This window comes from Schistocerca nitens, chromosome 9 (genome assembly GCF_023898315.1).
Source record: "Schistocerca nitens isolate TAMUIC-IGC-003100 chromosome 9, iqSchNite1.1, whole genome shotgun sequence".
Lineage (NCBI taxonomy): Eukaryota > Metazoa > Arthropoda > Insecta > Orthoptera > Acrididae > Schistocerca > Schistocerca nitens.
The window spans coordinates 160,677,366-160,700,113 of record NC_064622.1 but is presented as its reverse complement, the minus strand read 5'-3'; the positions used below and the strand labels follow the sequence as shown (position 1 = coordinate 160,700,113).

The window sequence follows — 22,748 nt, the reverse complement described above, 5'->3', positions numbered from 1 at the left end:
CAATAGAGAGGTATGAAAGATGGTTAGTGTAGTTTGGCTTGATATGTTTAGACAAGTAAAGTAATTTTAGATTTAATAATGTTTATATTTATGATGTGTGGAATACATAAACTATAAAAGAAATAACACTAGTTTTTATTGCCTTTTGAAGAGTGCATAAAAATATTGTTTCGTTTGAAATCTAAAGAGTTTGAAATCTAAAGAGTTTTTCTTGTGTAGTAAGGAATATTAAATCAGTAAAATGATAATTCATATCTGTGTGAGAATGAAAGCTACAATGACCATTTATTTCCCGAAAAATAATAATACATTTTATAGTAGTAAACACATAACAACAAGCAACAGAAAAGAGAACAGACACAAAAGAAAAATCTTTATTAGTAAGTTGGCTACACTCAAAGCATGTAAAAGAATACGAGAGTAAACGATTTACAATTTTCAGGATGTTACTTAGCGATTACAATGTATTGTTGAAATTCATCATTCTAAGTTTAAATGAGTATTCCTTAATCGAAACGAATTAAATGCAACAGTAGAAATTTTGTGTCAGTGGTATGTCTGTTGAAAGTTTGCAGTTTTTTCAGTCAACGTGACTGGCTCTCGAAATCACTGTTAAATACAACTTCATCACTAAACTTTCTTGTTGAGGCTTAAGAGTGTGGGCTGCAGACGGTGACGTATTTGAAAATGTGAACGTTTATATACATAAGGGCACGTTTCTGCATTGAGACTAGCTTTGAAGCCCACCGTCCTTGAAATATATGTTATTATTACATCACTCAAAAAAAGAAGGTCGTTTCTAATTAACATGAAGAAATGAAGATTTGTAATATGAGATTAAAGAATTATAGGAAAAGAAAACTAAATTAAAACACAGCGTCTAATAAAGTATAATCAGATTTCATTGTGTAACTTGAAATCAATACAGGTGATCTACAGCACAGCTCATACACCAGCGAAACTTGCAGGTGGTCAGTTGCTAACATTAGAAGCTGTGACAACGACTACTCGCAAATACTTACAACACTTGTTGTTCTATTGGTAAGGCTTTATTTTACTGTAAGATATTAATAATGAATAAACTGTGGCTTTGAGATTTGTAAAAGTATTACTTTAGGTAACCAACGGAAGGGACGATAAGGGCTCTCAGAAACTGCCTAAATGAGGCATAAATGTCATTCATTTTATAATTAGCTATTTTACTCGGTTTCTGTTTCCACTTACTTGCTTGAAACACACATACGCTTCAAGCTGTACGACCAACCTCCATTTTTGTATATAAAAGTAACATTAATAACTTTCCCATGAGTTGCGTAACAAATATAGTTCTCAGATATCGAAAGCAAGTGATGCTCTACGACAGTATTTAATAAAAATTTCTTGATATTTTATCGATGGGAACGAAGTCGTAAGAAACTTAACATTTACGTTCTTCGTTTTGGATTTCCATCATGATGTATCAAGATAAATTTTGACAAATAAAGATTTAAGTGTTATTTATTAAATTTGTAATAATGTTATGGGCCAATAACATTCCATAATAGTTAATATTAGACAGAGAATGGGATGACAAAGTTTATAAATGCAATTAAGTTCACGAAACAGCACTAACAGCAAAGCATCACACTTATTTTCACAGTGCGTGTACCATACAAAAGTAGATAAATGAAATTTATTCAAACATAAATTACGTAGATTCAGTGAAGTATTTCCTATTCAACCCAAACATCTCCGAAGATATCCTTGACTCGGAGATTTCTATGGCGGCATACCAATACCATCCGCTCTGGCCTGGAATGGATCCTCCTGTAACATCCAAGAGAAGCAGTGAGCTTAAATTAATACAAGAACATATTTTTAAGACGTTGCACAAGAGCAGAAGGATCCAAATAATGGATCACTATTCTGTCAGAAACCACAACTGCCTACCGGGAAAGGGAGGTAGCACGCTCAATTTCCGCCAAAAAACCTGTTCGAAAATATTTAACTTAAAGTAGTTTAGGAAGTTACAGGAGATATCGTCAAAGATATGAATTATTGAATTTTTAATACTTGAATACGTGCTTGGGACTTTCACAAGATTAAACTATTAATATCCGGCTTATAGCGTCGGAAGAAATTAAGTAGAGTAAATAACAAAGGACCTCGAGAACAATAGATTTGTGACTCAGATGGATTAACAACAAAATATTGAAAGTGGGCTCTGCATTAATACCACACTATTTAAAAGTGCTGAAGAAAAGAGTGTTGGAACAAAACCACTACCTTCCCAATATGAGCTGTCGATGACAATCTCACAACAAAAGAAAAGTAGAGGTAATAGTTGTAAATCATTCCAGATCAATTTCATCAAGTTATAAACTGGTTACCAAAACAACACCTAACAAAACCACTGGGACTCTAGGTACAAACTTATCAGTAATCGATAACACACACACAATCAATGAAATAATATCAATATTATATTTTTATAACGTGATTGACTACTCAAAGCTTCCACGTTCCTCTGTCACACAAACAATAGATATGAGTCTTGAAAGCAAGGGAAGTTGCCACAGTGCTACATCCGTGAAATGGAGTATCTATACAATATCTCAGCTTAAGTAAAAATGAAAATTCAGATGAGATATTAAATTTGGAAAGAAGACTCAAAAGAGGTATGGGTCTTGAAAGCAATGGAAGATGCCATAGTGCTTTTTTGTTTTGGTCATCAGTCTACTGACTGGTTTGATGCGGCCCGCCACAAATTCCTTTCCTGTGCTAACCTCTTCATCTCAGAGTAGCACTTGCAACCTACGTCCTCAATTATTTGCTTGACGTATTCCAGTCTCTGTCTTCCTCTACAGTTTTTACCCTCTACAGCTCCCTCTAGTACCATGGCAGTCATTCCCTCATGTCTTAGCAGATGTCCTATCGTCCTGTCCCTTCTCCTTATCAGTATTTTCCACATATTCCTTTCCTCTCCGATTCTGCGTAGAACCTCCTCATTCCTTACCTTATCAGTCCACCTAATTTTCAAAATTCGTCTATAGCACCACATCTCAAATGCTTCGATTCTTTTCCGGTTTTCCCACAGTCCATGTTTCACTACCATACAATGCTGTACTCCAGACGTACATTTTCAGAAATTTCTTCCTCAAATTATGGCCGGTATTTGATATTAGTAGACTTCTCTTGGCCAGAAATGCCTTTTTTGCCACAGCAAGTCTGCTTTTGATGTCCTCCTTGCTCCGTCCGTCATTGGTTATTTTACTGCCTAGGTAGCAGAATTCCTTAACTTCATTGACTTCGTGACCATCAATCCTGATGTTAAGTTTCTCGCTGTTCTCATTTCTACTACTTCTCATTACCTTCGTCTTTCTCCCATTTACTCTCAAACCATACTGTGTACTCATAAGACTGTTCATTCCGTTCAGCAGATCATTTAATTCCTCTTCGCTTTCACTCAGGATAGCAATGTCATCAGCGAATCGTATCATTGATATCCTTTCACCTTGTATTTTAATTCCACTCCTGAACCTTTCTTTTATTTCCATCATTGCTTCCTCGATGTACAGATTGAAGAGTAGGGGCGAAAGGCTACAGCCTTGTCTTACGCCCTTCTTAATACGAGCACTTCGTTCTTGATCGTCCACTCTTATTATTCCCTCTTGGTTGTTGTACATATTGTATATGACCCGTCTCTCCCTATAGCTTATCCAACTTTTTTCAGAATCTCGAACAGCTTGCACCATTTTATATTGTCGAACGCTTTTTCCAGGTCGACAAATCCTATGAAAGTGCCTTGATTTTTCTTTAGCCTTGCTTCCATTATTAGCCGTAACGTCAGAATTGCCTCTCTCGTCCGTTTACTTTTCCTAAAGCCAAACTGATCGTCACCTAGCGCATTCTCAATTTTCTTTTCCATTATTCTGTATATTATTCTTGTAAGCAGCTTCGATGCATGAGCTGTTAAGATGATTGTGCGATAATTCTCGCACTTGTCAGCTCTTGCCGTCTTCGGAATTGTGTGGATGATGCTTTTCCGAAAGTCAGATGGTATGTCGCCAGACTCATATATTCTACACACCAACGTGAATAGTCGTTTTGTTGCCACTTCCCCCAATGATTTTAGAAATTCTGATGGAATGTTATCTATCCCTTCTGCCTTATTTGACCGTTAGTTATCCAAAGCTCTTTTAAATTCCGATTCTAATACTGGATCCCCTATCTCTTCTAAATCGACTCCTGTTTCTTCTTCTATCACATCAAACAAATCTTCACCCTCATAGAGGCTTTCAATGTATTCTTTCCACCTATCTGCTCTCTCCTCTGCATTTAACAGTGGAATTCCCGTTGCAATCTTAATGTTACCACCGTTGCTTTTAATGTCACCAAAGGTTGTTTTGACTTTTCTGTATGCTGAGTATGTCCTTCCGACAATCATATCTTTTTCGATGTCTTCACATTTTTCCTGCAGCCATTTCGTGTTAGCTTCCCTGCACTTCCTATTTATTTCATTCCTCAGCGACTTGTATTTCTGTATTCCTGATTTTCCCGGAACATGTTTGTACTTCCTCCTTTCATCAATCAACTGAAGTATTTCTTCTGTTACCCATGGTTTCTTCGCAGCTAACTTCTTTGTACCTATGTTTTCCTTCCCAACTTCTGTGATGGCCCTTTTTAGAGATGTCCATTCCTCTTCAACTGTACTGCCTACTGCGCTATTCCTTATTGCTGTATCTATAGCGTTAGAGAACTTCAAACGTATCTCGTCATTCCTTAGTACTTCCGTATCCCACTTCTTTGCGTATTGATTCTTCCTGACTAATGTCTTGAACTTCAGCCTACTCTTCATCACTACTATATTGTGATCTGAGTCTATATCTGCTCCTGGGTACGCCTTACAATCCAATATCTGATTTCGGAATCTCTGTCTGACCATGATGTAATCTAATTGAAATCTTCCGTATCTCCCGGCCTTTTCCAAGTATACCTCCTCCTCTTGTGATTCTTGAACAGGGTATTCGCTATTAATAGCTGAAACTTGTTACAGAACTCAATTAGTCTTTCTCCTCTTTCATTCCTTGTCCCAAGCCCATATTCTCCTGTAACCTTTTCTTCTACTCCTTCCCCTACAACTGCATTCCAGTCGCCCATGAGTAATAGATTTTCGTCCCCCTTTACATACTGCATTACCCTTTCAATATCCTCATACACTTTCTCTATCTGTTCATCTTCAGCTTGCGACGTCGGCATGTATACCTGAACTATCGTTGTCGGTTTTGGTCCGCTGTCGATTCTGATTAGAACAACCGGGTCACTGAACTGTTCACAGTAACACACCCTCTGCCCTACCTTCCTATTCATAACGAATCCTACGCCTGTTATACCATTTTCTGCTGCTGTTGATATAACCCGATACTCATCTGACCAGAAATCCTTGTCTTCCTTCCACTTCACTTCACTGACCCCTACTATATCTAGATTGTGCCATTGCATTTCCCTCTTCAGATTTCCTAGTTTCCCTACCACGTTCAAGCTTCTGACATTCCACGCCCCGACTCGTAGAACGTTATCCTTTCGTTGATTATTCAATCTTTTTCTCATGGTAACCTCCCCCCTGGCAGTCCCCCCCCCCCCCCCCCCCGCAGATCCGAATGGGGGACTATTCCGGAATTTTTTGCCAATGGAGAGATCATCATGACACTTTTTCAATTACAGGCCACATGTCCTGTGGATAAACGTTACATGTCTTTAATGCAGTGGTTTCCATTGCCTTCTGCATCCTCATGTCGTTGATCATTGCTGATTCTTCCGCCTTTAGGGGCAATTTCCCACCCCTAGGACAAGAGAGTGCCCTGAACCTCTATCCTCTCCTCCGCCTTCTTTGACAAGGCCGTTGGCAGAGTGAGGCTGACTTCTTATGCCGGAAGTCTTCGGCCGCCAATGCTGATTATTTATCAAAATTTAGGCAGTGGCGGGGATCGAACCCGGGACCGAAGACGTTTTGATTATGAATCAAAGACGATACCCCCTTTTTTGTTCTTATTTTGTTCTTATGTATTTATTTGGATTCGAAGGCAGGTCTCCTGCCCACTTTTTTTTAACCTTTTTTTTATTTATATAGATATAAATGTGCGAACAGTCATAGTTAATCAAGCCTGGAAAACTAAAACAGAATGAAGACGCCATCGAAGGAAGATATGAAACACAAATAACATGAAAAGAAAGCTACCACGTCGTAGTGAGGCTCCCCAGCGACTGCGCCCACTGATAAAGATTGTTCAATATATGCTCGTTTGCAGTTCGTTCTGACCTCATCTGCCACTGCCTGGAACATTCCAGCTGCACGGCGGGCTGTGAAAGGCACTCCATAGGTAGTTTGCGAAGCACTGTCGATATCTGGTATGCCCGGAAATAGCATGATGTCTTTCTTGCAAATAGAGCCAGAAGTCAAGGAAATTCTTGTGTCCGTCACGACAGAGGTAATGGACTGCATGTCCACGTATCCAGGTGACAGAGTTGGTTCGAGTCTTGGGGTAAAATGTCTCATCCGGAAACAGTAACGTGCGTGCAGATATATGCTCCGGCCTAACTCGCAAGAGATAAGCCAGCATCTGCCGCACTAGGTGCCAAACCGGTTCCGCCTCTCCACAGCTGAGGCGGTGCTCGTCAGAATCTACTGTATTACAACCCACACAATTGGGAGATTCTGCCATGTGGATATTGTAGAGACGTTCTTGCGTCACCAGCTTCCCATTAACGACTACGTACCATTGGGAAACAACATCGGAATCAAGCATGGCATCGTGTACAGTCTTCGACACCACGCGTCACCGGACGTCAGGATATTTTAGTTCGACCACATTTAGGGGGCGGCGTTGCAGCATGTCATGATATAGGCGTCGAGTTGTGGCCATTTGTGGTGTCGTGAGCGCGACACTGCAATAACTTTGTTCTAAATAGAAACGTCCTATATAAAAGAGGGGCGCTGGGATGTCCTGTAGTGGCACCGGCGCTCTTAGTGAAGCAGGTCGTAGCGCCGTCAGAAGCAGACTCGTGAGGCTCGTAGGACAACGGCGCAGCAGACATAAATGTGAGCTAACATAGAGGGCAATGGCCCTATCATGGACGTTAACTAGGCCGAGACCACCTTTTTCCTTGGGGAGGGTAAGAGATACGTATCTGATCTTCAGTAACATACCAGCGGTGACGAAGTATCCCAGCGCTGCCATAATGCTACGAGCCAAGGGCTTCGGAATGGGTAGCGTTTGGGCGACATGCGGTATACGGGACGCAAGGTATACATTGGCATAATACGCCCGCTGAACGATGTTGAGGGATCGCAAGCGCTGATTTGCAATTCCGGCCCTAATTTGGTTAAGAAGGCGTCGATAATTGAGCGTCGTCGCGCGTCGCATGTCGTTCATGAAATCTAAGCCCAAGCAGCGTACAGTATCACTGAAGCGTAAGGGGGCAATGTGTTCCTGCGGTAGTCCAATCCCGATGCTCAAGGCGACGGACTTGTCAACGTTGATTTGGCTACTAGAAGCTGTACCGTAGGTTGCAATCCAATCCAAAGCCGCGGCCATGTCGTCAGCTCCACGTATGACGATCATCAAATCATCCGCATATGCGGTGCAGCGATAGATGGAGCCGCCGAACTGTATCCCAGTGAGCCTGTCTCGGAAACCACACAACAAAGGTTCTAAGGCCAATGCAAATAACAATGTTGACAATGGACATCCCTGTCGTACTGATCGGCGGATCGGCGTGGGTGCCGTCAGTCTTCCATTAACAAGAACTCGAGAAGTTGCACCATGTAGTAGGCGTGTCAACACTGTGATAAAGGGGTCGGGGTATTCCATGCGTCGTAGAACGGCCGTGAGGAAAGTGTGGCCCACACGGTCAAAAGCCTGGCTAAAGTCGATAGACGCGAGGGCTGCTGGCAAACGTCTCACCCGTGCAAGGGAGATGAGATCTCTGTAACTAAATAACGCAGTTCTGATGTTGTTGGGTCCCCCCAAGGACGTCTGATCGCCGGAATAGACGTGCAATAGTGTGCCGCAAATACATTCTGATAGCAGCCTCGTAAAGATCTTGAAGTTGCTGTTCAATAACGTTAAGGGACGATAATCGCGGACATGATTCTGTCCCTTCGGCTTATGGATGGGGACAATCAGACCTTCCAAGAATGGTGCAGGCAATGTCATACCCGGGGACATCAATTCCTGGCAAATTTCAATCAAACACGGTAGCAACAGCTGTTTAAAGGCTCGATAGAACTCTAATGGTAATCCATCGATTCCTGGTGATTTATGGGGAGCACCTTTACCAACGGCGTCGAGCACTTCCTCTTCTGTCACTTCTCCCAGTAAAGTCGGTACCACGTCTGGTGGAACTGTACCGTGGACATGTGCTGAAACGGTGTCTACCGTCGCCATATCAGGGAGCACTGCTGAATAAAGTTGAGCGCAATGCCCATAGAAGGCTTCTGCTATATCTGCTTGTTCTACCACGTGTCGACCGTCGTCCGTTATCATGTCGGTTACCAGTGCCCTACGGCGCCTCCTGCGTTCTAGGAGCACGTGGTGCATAGATGGCCTTTCTGATTGTATCATGTCTGGAGCACGCGACCGTATAACAGCGCCTTGTAAATGATGGCGTGCTAAGAAGACGAGCTGCGCTTTCGCGCGATTGACTATGATCTGCCTGTCAGGTGAGGGCTCCGTAGCAAGACATTCCAGTAGGACGGTGTAATAAAAGTTTTCCGTGCTCCTCCTCCATGCCGCTGCTTCCCGGCCGTAAGCCATGAAGGTGCGCCTAAGAGCAGGCTTCGCACATTCAATCCACCAACTGAGGGTCGATCGGTAACGACCACGACGCTGTAAGGACGCGTTCCACGACTCTTCGACAGCACCTTTACATGCCGGCTCGTCCAGATGGGCGACGTTCAGTTTCCAGGGGGGCCTACTGCGCCACACACGTGCAGGTTGGAGGGCAATGGTGCAAATATAGGCTGTGTGGTCGGTGAATGCAGTGGGCCAGAGCTCTGCTCCTCTCGTCGCCGTCGAAAGGGTGCTTGTGACGTAAATCCTGTCTAACCGACTTGATGAATGGCTTGTATAATGGGTGTAACCAGGAGCTGGGCCATGGATGTGGCGCCACGTGTCAATCAGGTGGAGGTCACGCACTAGCATTTCCAATTCCGCACACGGGACGTGATGTGGATGCTGATCAGACGGAGATATTGTACAGCAAAAATCTCCTCCGATCACCGTATCGTCTATGCGGCCCATAAATAGACGCGTAATATCTTCCGAAAAAAAGCGGGCCCGATCTCTCCGTCTTCCTGATCCTGAAGGGGCATATACATTGATGAGTCGTACATCGTTGACAGTTACTGCCATGGCTCTTGCACTCGGTAAGTACAGTACGTCCATAGCCGCCAAACCGTCCCGTAGCAGAACAGCCACACCACAATTGGTAGAAGAGGCGTGGGAGATGTGGGCGGTATATCCGTAGAAGTCAGGGAAACTAGCGACACATACTTCCTGTAAGAGGGCCACGTCGATGTCCGCCGCATCAAGCATGCGTGTAGCATTGTCAGTTTGTGTGGTGCCCTTATCGCGTTGATATTGATTGTGGCAAGGCCAAAGGTGTGCTGCCTAGCCTCTTCACCTAGGGTAGACGCCATGGCAATCAAAGCTAACCGCAAGAGATGCCGGACCCACCGAACCCGTTACAAATTATGAGTCCTTCACGCTAGGAGTGGCATCCCCAATGCTGCCCCCTCCCCTGTCACCCGTCCCCTCTTCAGGAAGTTCCTCAACATCGTCCGACCACAGTGGGTGCAACACGATGCTGTGTAGCTGAACGGCACCTAAATCTCTCTCACGTACGTCGTCTTTGGTAGAGGTAGACGGAGCGGCATCCATCGACGCGACCTGCCGCGTTTGTGGTGCAAGAAGTAACGGGGCACTCGTAGTATGGGCAAGTGAACCGTCTACACCACTTAGATCATCAGCAGGCGCAGCATCCATGCCGTCTGATGAGATGTCACCTTCTTGACCGGCCGTGTGTAGGAGGCAGTCGTCAGAAGGGGTCCGCCGACGTCGCTTGCGTCGTCGAGGCGAACGTTGCTTTCGAACGTGGACATCCGTATCCGAATGTGGGAGGCAATCCAGCGTCGTATCACCTTCCGCTAGGAAAGCCGCGGTCGGGACAATGTTCGCGTCCACGTCCATCGCGTTCTGAATGCTATGTTGCGTCTGAAGTCCGTGGGACTGTTGCTGCTGTTGTTGCTGTGAAGGGGTCGACATATGGGTTGGCACCGAGGGTCCTTCCTCTTCCTCCCTTGGTACTTCTGACGTCGATGGATGTGTCTGATCGCCCGTTTCGTCCTCAACTATGATGCGCATCGTCGTCTGAGCGTACGTGAGGGGCAGGATTCTCGTCCCCGTCGGGGAAATGGAGTCTCCCACTGGTATCTGCGTAATTCTACGTTGTAAGCAGCTCGATCGAACATGGCCTTCCTGCCCACATGCGGAACATGATGATTGCACGACAGCCACCGATGTTCAAATAGGACGACACATGTTTCTTGAGCTCAAGTTTAATTTGGCGCACACCATTGTAGACCTTATACGTCGAGAAAGTTTGCCACTTTTCTGCAACGTGGCTGATGACATTGCCATATGGTCGGAAGGCGTCCTTGACAACTTCCTCTGGGACCTCGAAGGGGAGCTCAAAAACCCTTACAGTCCTTAGGCCCATGCCTGCATGATCCACCGTCACTGCACCGATATGCCCGTCAGAATCTTTGAATCTGAGAGAGTTCGAGTATTTAGAAACCACTGTCGCGCAGACCTCTGCACTGGTCATTTTAACATAAACCACGCTCGCCGTTATAGAAAAATGTATTCCGACGACAGTCGCCGGATCTAAACGTAGATCGTCGCGTATGAACTGTTCTATTTCATAGGCTCGAGGACGCGCGTGATCTGGTTGGAAAGTACGAGGGCCGTTCAGAAAGTAACCTCCGGTTGATATAAAAAAATACACCAAGTTAAATAAAAATATTTTAATATAGACATCTTACAACTACATCTTTGCACTATTTTTCTACATAGTCTCCACAGCGATTGAGGCACTTATCGTATCTCTTCACAAGCTTTGAAATTCCTTCTGCATAAAAATCACCCGCTTGTGCCTGGAGCCAGCCTGTGACCGCATCTTTGAGCTCTTCGTCGTCATCAAACCGCTGTGACCCGAGCCATTTCTTCAAATGCATGAAGAGGTGATAATCACTTGGTGCCAGGTCTGGGCTGTAAGGTGGATGGTTGATAACGTCCCACTTGAAGGACTCAAGAAGGGCCGTTGTTCTGCGAGCAGAGTGAGGACGGGCGTTATCGTGCAAAAAAACGATACCGGAAGTCAGCATACCACGGCGTTTGTTCTGTATAGCCCGTCGTAACTTTTTTATTGTTTCACAGTACACGTCTTGATTAATGGTCGTACCACGTTCCATGAATTCAACCAACAACACCCCTTTGGCATCCCAAAACACCGTTGCCATCAGTTTTCTGGCAGAAAAATCTTGCGAGGCTTTTCTTGGTTTGGTAGGCGAATTTGAATGTGCCCACATCTTTGATTGTTCTTTTGTCTCAGGGTTCACGTACTTAATCCAGGTTTCGTCACCGGTCACGATTCTGTTTAACAATGGTTCTCCTTCGTCCTCATAACGTGACAGAAAGTCTAATGCAGAGGCCATTCTTTGAGTTTTGTGGTGGTCGGTAAGAATTTTGGGCACCCATCGTGCACAGAACTTACGGTAACCCAATCTTGCTGTCACTATCTCGTACAAGAGAGTCTTAGAAATCTGTGGAAAACCAGTAGACAACTCCGACATTGAGAAACGTCGATTTTCACGAACTTTTGCATCAACTGTCTGAACGAGTTCGTCAGTCACCAATGATGGTCTACCACTCCTCTCTTCATCATGAACGTTTTCTCGTCCACTTTTAAATAAACGTACCCATTCACGGACAACTCCTTCACTCATAACTCTTGGTCCGTACACGGCACAAAGCTCACGATGAATAGCTGCTGCAGAATATCCTTTGGCTGTACGCACGCACTTCACATTTGGCGGGGTTTTCTATTGCAGCACACATTTCAAACTGCCACAAAAACTAAACTAGCGGAGGTACGACGTTCACTCGACCACGGCTTGATGCCGACTGACCTGTTGAGTGCGTGAACGCACAGATGGCGTCGCTACTCCCCCCACAACCCGCACTGTGACCAATCGGAGGTTACTTTCTGAACCGCCCTCGTAATTTTGATCGTATCGTGGCGCCATGTGTGTGCCATAGTCGCACTGAACTTGGAACAAATACAACTCGCGCCGCGAGAAGGTAAACACAAGCAAGCGCTCACGGTCGCGCACGGCGGGGCGCAGCGGACGTCCTCGCCCCACCGCAGCCGAAAGCAGACTGGCCCCTAGACCACGGGTACCTGCCATAGTGCTACATCCGTGAAATTGAGTATCTATACAATATCTCAGCTTAAGTAAAAATGAAAATTCAGATGAGATTTTAAATTTGGAAAGAAGAGTCAAAAGAAGAAATTCAGTCTAAAGAAACTACTTACACCAACTTCAGAAAATTTCTTATATCGAAAGGTATATATTTTATAGATGTCCTGCAATTATTATTTATTTAATTCAACTCCTTAGGCCACTGTCAAATGGCAACAGCTGTTGTCACTCGACTATGCTGCAAAAAGACGAAAATCTGTTCCATATTAAATAAGCAGTTCAAGTAATAGGAAAAGTGTTTCCACATTGATGTAATTCTTATGCTTCGTCGAGCACCAACTGAGAATTCAATTAATTTTAGGACATATACGTAGGACACTGAACTGGAAAACCGAAAGTTTCTAGCATCGGAGAATTAAAGAACCTGAGATGTACAGATAAACAAACGAACTACAGATTGTCAGAGAAAGGCAACGAAATAAACAAGCACTTTGACTTTCACATTAGTTTCATAGAAATATAACTAATTACAAGCTATCTAGAAGGTTCATGGTAAGTAAAAAACGTTCCACTTGATTACATAAAAAATACCTGATTTGAATAGATTTTAGTATTTACTGGCAGACACATCTGAAACTTACGTGACTGCCATGGAAATGGTGACATGTGTGTTGATTTCCTCAATAACAGCAGTGTAGTGTGAAAAAAAAATGATGATTTGGTTTCAGTGTGCTCGTCGAACATAAGCGCAATATCGACAAAGCAGATTGCGACCTCGATGTTGGATTAAGAAAAATTTTGGGTGCAGGAGCCCAGTGATTAGGTCTGTTCGACCTTTAAATATGCAGTTTTATTTCTTTGATGTCTCATTACAACACTGTATGACAAAACTGGTTTGTGGGAACTGAGAAGGCCATAATCCAGTGTAAGGAAACGGGATAATACGAGTACTAACTCCCTTTCCCTTCCACAAGCAATTAAATGCCACGGAGATTCATTCATTACGTTAGCGGTAGTTCCAGAAAATGTCTTATTTTTGTATATTATGTGCGTGATAATGAGTGAATACCCTTCGAAAAGCTTTGTATTTTAAGGTATTCCTAGGATAATAGTATTGTAAACAACAGGAGCATGATAAATAATTGTTAATCTGACACAACTCTGAGACAGTGCTCATTCTCAACCTGTATGGCTAACCATTGTTTCCTGAGGAGACTGAAGAGCACTAATACACAAACATAGTTTCCTCTGTTGCACTTTGATAATGATAAATCATTTTAGAAAATACGAGGTAACCCAGATCTCATACGGAAGTGTTTTCAGAACCGTTCATGGGTCTTTCGGCTAAGTAATGTGGACAAGAAAGGTTAAGTTCCAATTTAGTGAACGTGATGCACTCTAGACGGGCGGAACATTGTTTGAGAAGAAACCTAGTAGTTTATCTATTAAACTTTAGCCAAGGTCAAATATTTTTGAAAAGCAATTACAGAAATAAACAAAGACTCAATGAAATACATCAAGTAAATATGAACAACCACGAAATACTAGCAAGGGAGAACATAGAGCGCAGAAATTTAAAAAAGTTTTCTTTAATTAGAAGAAAGACCTCGTTCATCGAGGTTGTACTTTTAAACTGTACTTTATTAAGTACTAGTTTCTAGCGTATCTCATTTTCAGGCTTATCACCCTCATCAAATAAAAATTGTTTGTTTTGTTTTCGGGCGCAAAAAACAAAACTGCTATGCGTTGTTGATTCTCTTTTACAGCTATTTCCATAAAAATATATTTTAGGGTATACAAGACTCATTTTCTCAAAGATGTCACGTGATAAAAAACGACGTACCGGATATCAATGTAACTTCGCACACATACACGCCATTGGCGATTACGTAAATCGTTAGCGTTGCAATTCTCTGTCACAGGTAGGAAAGTCACCAGAGGGCATTAGTCTTGTTCCTGTTTAGAGCTTTTACGAGACCTGTGGTTTATATGAGGGGTGAGAACAGCATCAGATGTTGAGATACGACTGTGTAGTACGCATGTGTGAGACAGCTTTAACAGCACCTGACAGAGTTTGAAACGAGGCTCATTGTGGATCTCTATTTGGCTAACTGGTCGAGTTGTCCAGTATCCAGTTTTTCGGGGTCTTTCGGTTGCGACAATGGCCCGATGTTGGAATGCAGGGTAACCTGAGGGTAGGCAGTTTCGTCGTCTGTTTCTGGTCGACCAAGCCTACCCACGACAAGGGAAGGAATCGCAGTATTGTGCACCAAGCACGTCACAACCCTTAACATCTGGGCCTGACATCCGAGAACAACTAATGGACTCCATGCAGCCTTCTGTGTCATCGTGCACCATTGCTCGGAGACTAGCACCAGCTGTACTAGGGAATTACTTACCTTGCGGAGCTGCAGTTAATATCACAACACAAACGGCTGCGTATGGAGAGGTGCCGTGACGGGGAAGCATCGACCGCAGTTAAATGGCGTCACGTTGTGTTCAATGACGAATCGCGATTCTGCACTAGTCTGGATAACCATCGTCGGCGGATATGGTGGCGACATGGGGAGAGGTCCCTTTCTCCCGGCGTTTTGGAGCGAAACAGCGATGCTATTCCTTGCGTCATGTTGTTGGAAACACCGAGTATGACTTCAGGTCATGGCTCGTAGTGACTGAGAGAATTATGACAACATAACAGCAAGTCACACCATCTTCATGATAAAAAATCGTGTGATAGTATCGTCGTGCCATTTTTCAACAGAACAATTCTCCCCCATACATGGCACGTGTCTCTATGAACTCTGCGCGAAATATGTCTTCGATGGGACACGTGTCTGACGATATCGGAAGGAAAATTCCGTCCCAGAAAGGAAGATTGGCTTTGACATCCCGTCGACATCGAGGTCATTAGAGAAGACAAGAGAGTCGAAGCGTTTGAGATTACAGAATGGCGCTGAAAATTAATCAGACTAAGAAATGAAAAGGTCCCTCGCCGAGTCGGCAAGGAAATGTATATATGGAAAACGAGAAGAAGCACATTCGTTAAGATTTCACAAAATGATTTCCACAGTAATAGAGGGAGTCGCAGATGATAAAAACTGCAAGGTTTGGAGCATTGTGTATATTACTCTGAGGGGAATCGTTTGACACTGGAGAGGAAGTCGCGGTCGACCGCTAGAAACCAGTCCGAGGTCTGAGAAACAATTAATATATTTTACTATGTGGAATATTACAGACTGCTTTAGGTTGCAATGTATTCATACTGGCCATTCACGCAACATACATGATAGATATTTGAATACACAATGCATAATAACACGTATCGGGAAACCTAGTCACCTCTTTATCGAATCAATCAAATATGTCCATGCATGGATAAGCGAAAACCACGGGTATTTTGACATATCAGTTTTCCAGGCAGCTAAAATCACGTAACACATACGAAACACAAACTGGGCATGGAGACTATCAACTGAAAGCTCCAAGTGGTAGGCTCTATGGTCATTTGAGTTTCGTACGTGTCGTCAAAAACTTGTTTGCATAACTTTGCGTGATGTAAGGTACTGGCAACGTTCTCTCGCAGGATACCGGTGGTCATCCACGTATGTACTAATTTCATTAAGTCACTATAGATGTGTTTCCTACATACATCTAATGAAGGAATTCTTATACCTAAATCGATCCTGTACGTTTTCTTGATAATCAAAATGAGTAAAGCGCTGCCTGAGGAAGTCGTTAATCTTTTACATAATGCATTTCTGCGGCGTGTCTCTGAGATGTTGACGTTAGCAACGTTGGAATTTGAAGATTTTGAGGCTCAACTGTTACTGGGGCAGGCCGTTCTTCAGCAGCAATAGGAGAAGATCGGATTGTATCGGACAGCGGATTGTAGTGGTCAAGAGTTGTTAATAGACCGTAACGCCAGTAACAGCACCTGTCGCGCCACTGCGGTGTGAACTTTGGTGGAACAACAACAATCATCCTGTTTTTAATCAAAACAACAGTGCCTTAGAAGTGGAAAGAAGTTATTTCATTCTAGTAAGTTTTTCGGACGAACTTTGCGTTGGACTGTTATATTCTGTTTACAAGTAAATAACATTACATAACTGATATTCGATGTTGTAGGCTGTGACAATGTACAGCCCAAGTAATAATAAGAATATGTATGTTAGGCTACCATCGGGTTGTATCAGACAGAGCAGTTTCGGATTATACTGGACGAAAGAGCCCAGAATCTTACATTTTTCTGTTTATTTTTCTTCTACAGACAAAAATGGAAAGGTCAGGACATAAATGACTTGAAACTATCATGAAGGAAGCAGTAGAATAAGCCAGATTCCTTGAAATGATAATCGGAGAGGGTGTGAGAAATATTCATTCAAAGAAGTATATTAGGTAACAGATTTAAAGTGCGCGGGGAAAGGAACACGTTTTAAGAAATAAAACATTTTTCCCCAGAACATTCAGTGATGAACAGGAAACAGCATTGCAGAATTGTGCAGTAATTTTTAAATAGACAGCTTTTGCCTTTGATTAAAAATGAGTTGTTACATCTAATGTACAAATATGCAGAGGATCAGGGAACAATGAAACCATTCAAATAGAAAACTGTGACTTAATGAAAAGACATGAAGACTAAATGCTGACGGCAGCTGAATCCACGAGTCTAAAGCGAGCAGTGTTTTTCAGTGAATAACAAACCGACAGATTCTTTCACAGACTAAATGAACTGACGGACAAGTACAAACTTTTTGTGACGAAAATGACTCTTTTTACACACCAAAGTTTAAAGTCCGATACAATACTGCAAAAAGTTACAAGGACTAAAATACAAAGGGTGGAAAATAAAAAAATAAACAAACGTATTCTAAAGACATTGAGTTTTGTAATTCTATTCAGTGATGGACAAGTTAAAGTTTGTAGCCATATCAGGCATAATTACAACCTTTTTGTAAACGAAATTGATCTTTTTACCCATTACAGTTTCATAGTCGGTACAACCGTAGAAAAATATAAGCCGCCAAGATATAAAGGGAGGGAAAAAAAAACATCAGCGGATGTTGAACCCTCAAAAATTCGTAAAAATGTTAGTATGAGACGTTATAAAGTACTCTCGAATGCTCAGAAATATTCTCCAGTACTCTTAAATCCACTGATTTGTTCAACATTAACCTAACTTGAAGTAAAGTACTCTGCAAAACTCTACTTAATAGAATACTGAGAACATTCCAAAAAATTCGTGAACCTTAAAAAATGTTTAGGAACTTCCAAAACATATTAAAATCTAGTACATTCGAGAATAGTTTAGAACATTCGGAACATACGTTAACATTCAAAAATGTTCATAAAAGCTCGATAATATAGATAAACCTCGAACTTTTTCCCTTAAAATGTACAGCGATGTGAAATAGGCGGAGTATGTCCCAGTGGCCACCATGATGTGATAGCGACCGCTTCAGACACTCATCTCGCCATAAACTCAATAGCAGCCACAGCACAACCACTGTAGCATACAACAAGGTAACCAAGACCAATAACTGGCAGAGAAAACAAAATATTTGCGTTGTTTTCAGTATATCTCACAATTAACTTATTCTATCACAATACTTGCTATTGAACTACATTTATCATCTCGTTATTTGGTGAGTAGATTCATAAATTCTTTAGGTTTCCCATACACAGAGCAAGTTAGATATAACTGACCTTGCGAAAAGCATGATTGTTTCAAGTTAATACCACAATATCTTAACGTTCGAATCTGTGACTTATTCAGAGTGATAATAAATGCTAATCTTACTCGAAATTGCAGTCGTTTGGTTTGAAGTCGCAGTTCGGGAGATATGAGCGGGACCTTCACAATAAATGCTGTTTTTTCTTTATCTTTCCCTAATATTACTTTTTGTTGAACTATATTGTTTGATAACTGTTCACGACAATTTATCATCAGCTACTTCATATCTTACTGCTAAAACGGCGCTTTGAAATAACCAACTTGAATAATTTTGACAACGTACGGAGAAACTTTGTCTATTAATTCTTATGGGCTGTCGACAATCTTACACAAATCATTTGTATGTTAAATTTGGTCAGTTAAACAGCCAACTGGGTGAGTACCTTTACTAATTTGTTAGAGTTTCCCGACAAAATGTTTCGCATTTTTATCATTGAAAAATTGAAATCTCGTATTTGTCCATAATTGTACTTTCCTCATTCGAGATCAAAATAATTAATTCTTCAAGCATGCATTGATTTGACCTGCTGGAGTTGACCTTAAAATAATTGAAAGAGCTTGCGAAAAATTTCCAGAATATGTAAGTAATGCATCACCCTTTAATTCCGGATTACTTCTGAGATCTAGAGCATTTTCGCAATTTCTGGAAGACACTATAACATATAGGAACATTCTCAAACATTCTAGAACATTCAGAATGTTTACGAGGAACATTCTGACCAGTCTCGGCGACTGCGCCTCTCCAAGCTGCTTTGCCGTCTTCTAATAAGAAATCTATTGGTACAATCCCCCTCTTTTCGCACCCATGTCTTCGAATTCTACCACTGCCATTCAAAACCAAACTTTCTTCGTGGATTGGGGATGGAGGGCTACCATATCATATAACCACCACGGACTGCGAAATTCGCTTGTGAAGTTTCGGTGGGACTCACAGACATGCCACACCTACTTTTACCTACATAAATAAAAGTGCAAATGTTCGTTAGTTGAAATTCGTCTATCTCCGAAAGTCCTCCACGGATTGCTTTTAATTTTTGACGCAACGTTGCCTTTAAGTAATCGGACGTTTCAGTATACCCACTGGAGCGCCACTTATAAGATATAAATATATACGTAATAATTAAGGCAAAATCTGTTTAAAAATGGAAATCTTCGTTTGTCCAAAGTCTTAAGTCACCAAAAGTTCTTCACCGACTACTTCGAAATTTGGACACAACATTGCATTCGAATAAAAGCGTGTGTATAAGTACGTAATATAAAAAAGAGAAACATCATTACAAACTATCACGAAACGTTGTCGCCCGATTTACTTAAAATTTTTCACAATACTCTAATGAATATTTCCAGATTCACAGGCTATGTATTTTTAATATATACTGTAATTTTTGACAGATATAGGCTATATATTTTTAATATATATGATATATAAACACAAATACAATAGCAAGTTGTTGTTAGTAGACAGGAATTATACATTTATGGCTTGTCGGTATATGATTAGAATACTCCTAGAAAATATGAATTTGCAGTAACAATAAACAACGCTCAAGGTCAGAGACAAGGGGAAAGACGAAATGGATAGAGGGGCTGGAGGAAAAGGACAGAGGGAGCGGAAAAGAGGAGATGGTCTCAGGGAGAGGAGGCAGGAGGAGAGAGAGACAGGGGAGAGAAAAATGTTGAAATGTGTGAGAATTCCTAAGGGATCAAACTGCTGAGGTCGTCGGTCTCTAGACTTAGACACTGCTTAAACGAACTTATGCTAAGAACAAAACACACACCCACGCCCCAGGGAGGACTCGAGGCCCCGGTGGGAGAGGCAACGCAATCCGTGAAATGGCGCCTCAAACAGTGCGGCCACTCCGCACGGGGAGAGCGGAGAAGAAAAGATCGACATAGAAAGGAAAGGGGGGGGGGGAGAGAGAGAGAAGAGAGAGAGAGAGAGAGAGAGATAGGAGGTAGAAGAAGATGAACGAGAACGGTGTTAGGAAGTGATGGGCAGAGAGAGGGAAAGGAAGAGAAGATGGGCAAAGACAGGGGGAAGAAGACATCCAGAGAGACAGGAGTAGGAGATTACTAGCACTCCTGAAAGAAAGGATATTGCGGAGACATGGCTTAGCCACAGCCTGGGGTATGTTTCAGAATGAGATTTTCACTCTGCAGCGGAGTGTGCGCTGAGATGAAACTTCCTGGCCGATTAAAACTGTGTGCCGGACCGAAACTCGAACTCGGGACCTTTGCCATTTGCGGGCAAGTGCTCTACCAACTGAGCTACCCAAGCACGACTCGCGGCCCGTCCTCACAGCTCTACTTCTGCCAGTATCTCGTCTCCTACCTTCCAAACCTCCTGCGAACCTTTCAGAAGTGCTAGTTCTGCATATCAGTAGCGCAGGAGTAGGAAGATACTGACCTTACAGGAGGAAAGTGCACTTGTAGAGGACTCCCGAGGGAGACTGCGCCCGGAAGTGCGGGCTGCCGGACCCCGCCGCTCCGCTGGGGTCGCCCTCGCCGGCGCCGCCGCCCTCGGTGCAGTTGTAGCGCGGGAACTTGGTGGCGCCCCGCGGCACGTAGCGCTCGGTCAGCGAGCGGTGCAGCCGCTCCTGCGACGCCAGCTCCTCGGCCATGGGCACAGCCGTGTAGGGCGCGAACGCGCACCGGAACGGCTCGCCCGCGATGCCGGGCAGCGTGAAGGCGTAGGCGCCGCGCAGCTCCAGCTCTGCGTCCATGGTGCAGAGCACGGTGGGGAAGCCGCGGAACCACAGCAGCGCCGTCTCGCCCGCCGGGTTGCCGTAGCAGCGCAGCGTGTCCTGCTGGTGCGGCCGCAGCGCCAGGAAGTCGAAGAAGCCGGCCGGCATCTGCGAGTCGAGCGTGCACGCTGCCGAGTTGAGGTCGCGCTTCGGCTGGTAGTTGCCGAAGTGGCCGTCGTCGTCGCTCCAGCCGAACACCTTGTCCAGCTTGATCTCGTTGACGCGCACCAGGCGCGACGTGTCCGCCTCGTCGGCCAGGAAGTTGCAGTACATGATGAAGCCGACCCTGGCGAGCGCGTAGAAGTCGGCCGGGTGGCTGAGGCGCTCGCTGCTGTCCTTGGTCATCTCGCAGAGCAGCGGCGGCAGGTCGCCTCCCGGGAACAGCAGCAGGCTGTTGTCCGTCATGTTCCTCCGCAGGTTGGCCACCTCCTCGTCGGTGGGCCGGTCCTCCTTCCTGCCGCGCGCCGCCGAGGCTCCCAGCATCAGCAACAGCAGCAGCAGCCACTGCGCCGCCGCCTGCGCCGCCCGCTTCCTTCCCAGCATCGCGCTCTCCCCAGTAGCACGTGTTCACTCTGACCGGCTAGTCGCGGCTCTGGCACAACGTCCTGCTACGCGGGGCTAGGCGGTCGCGGCAGCGAGGTCAGGTCCTTAAAACCCCCGCCGCTCAGCCATTACCCAATTGACGTCGTTCGGTCTCCGTGTCGCCAATTGGCACAACTCAATTGCACTAACGGATCTGTCCTATGACGTCTAGACAGGCGGTCGTCCATGTGCCCACAATCACGACTGTCGAGCAGTAGACTGGTTGGAGCTCGGAGACTTCTCGAAAACGAGAACTTTTAACATTTCAGCGAGTCAGCAATCGTGAATAATTTAATGATCATAAAGAATCCGCCTCGATTGCAAATTGAAACCGGATGCTGACCTAGGTTTCGGCACGGATAACCACTATCAGTTTAATAACTCACGGCTGCAAAATACTAACGCGAATTCTTTACAGACGAATGGAAAAACTAGTAGAAGCCGACCTTGGGGAAGATCAGTTTGGATTCAGTAGAAATATTGGAACATGTGAGGCAATACTGACCCTACGACTTAAGGAAAGGCAAACCTACGTATCTAGCATTTGTAGACTTAGAGAAAGGTTTTGACAATGTTGACTGGAATAGTCTCTTTCAAATTCTGAAGTTGGAAGGGGTAAAATACAGGAAGCGAAAGGCTATTTACAATAAATGATGACTAACTGACAACCACAGCTGCCGACAGGTGTTGTTGATATACATCTATGTGGACAGCTTAAAATGTGTGCCCCGACCGGGACTCGAACCCGGGATCTCCTGCTTACATGGCAGATGCTCTGTCCATCTGAGCCACCGAGGACAACACCTGTCGGCAGCTGAGGTTGTCAGTTAGTCATCATTTATTCCAGGGAAAAGCTGCACGGTCATCAACAATAACTGTTCTTTCGAGAACAAGTTACTGTCTTCGTATATATAGTTAAAAGGCTACCCAGCCATTGACCTTCGTCTGTGCGAACGCGCACAGGTTGCCCAAACTCTTACGGGAATCGCCAAAGCGTGCGCGAGTTATGAGTTGGTGGGCAAATGTTCTATAAGGTACAATACATATGTAGAATTGTGGACAGTTGGGAATGTGAGTCTCACGGGAAGCGTGCAAGGGATAAGTCCCTGCAGTCGCGCTATTGATCTGTGTCCTCGGTGGCTCAGATGGATAGAGCGTCTGCCATGTA

The 22,748-nt window shown here is 43.9% G+C and overlaps 1 protein-coding gene across 1 annotated transcript; it reads right to left on the bottom strand.

Moving 5' to 3' along the window:
• Positions 1-268: 268 nt before the first annotated feature.
• Positions 269-21,612, bottom strand: LOC126202872 (uncharacterized). Its single transcript, XM_049936905.1, has 2 exons — positions 20,662-21,612; positions 269-1,806 (listed from the first exon to the last, which is right to left on the bottom strand). The coding sequence occupies exon 1, from the start codon at positions 21,539-21,541 to the stop codon at positions 20,663-20,665; it is 879 nt and encodes a 292-aa protein (XP_049792862.1). The 5' UTR covers positions 21,542-21,612; the 3' UTR covers positions 269-1,806; position 20,662.
• Between the last annotated feature and the right edge of the window lie 1,136 nt (positions 21,613-22,748).

What these genes read in the sequence shown, in the direction of transcription:
- LOC126202872 (XM_049936905.1), bottom strand. Translation starts at nt 21,541, where the DNA reads ATGCTGGGAAGGAAGCGGGCGGCGCAGGCGGCGGCGCAGTGGCTGCTG.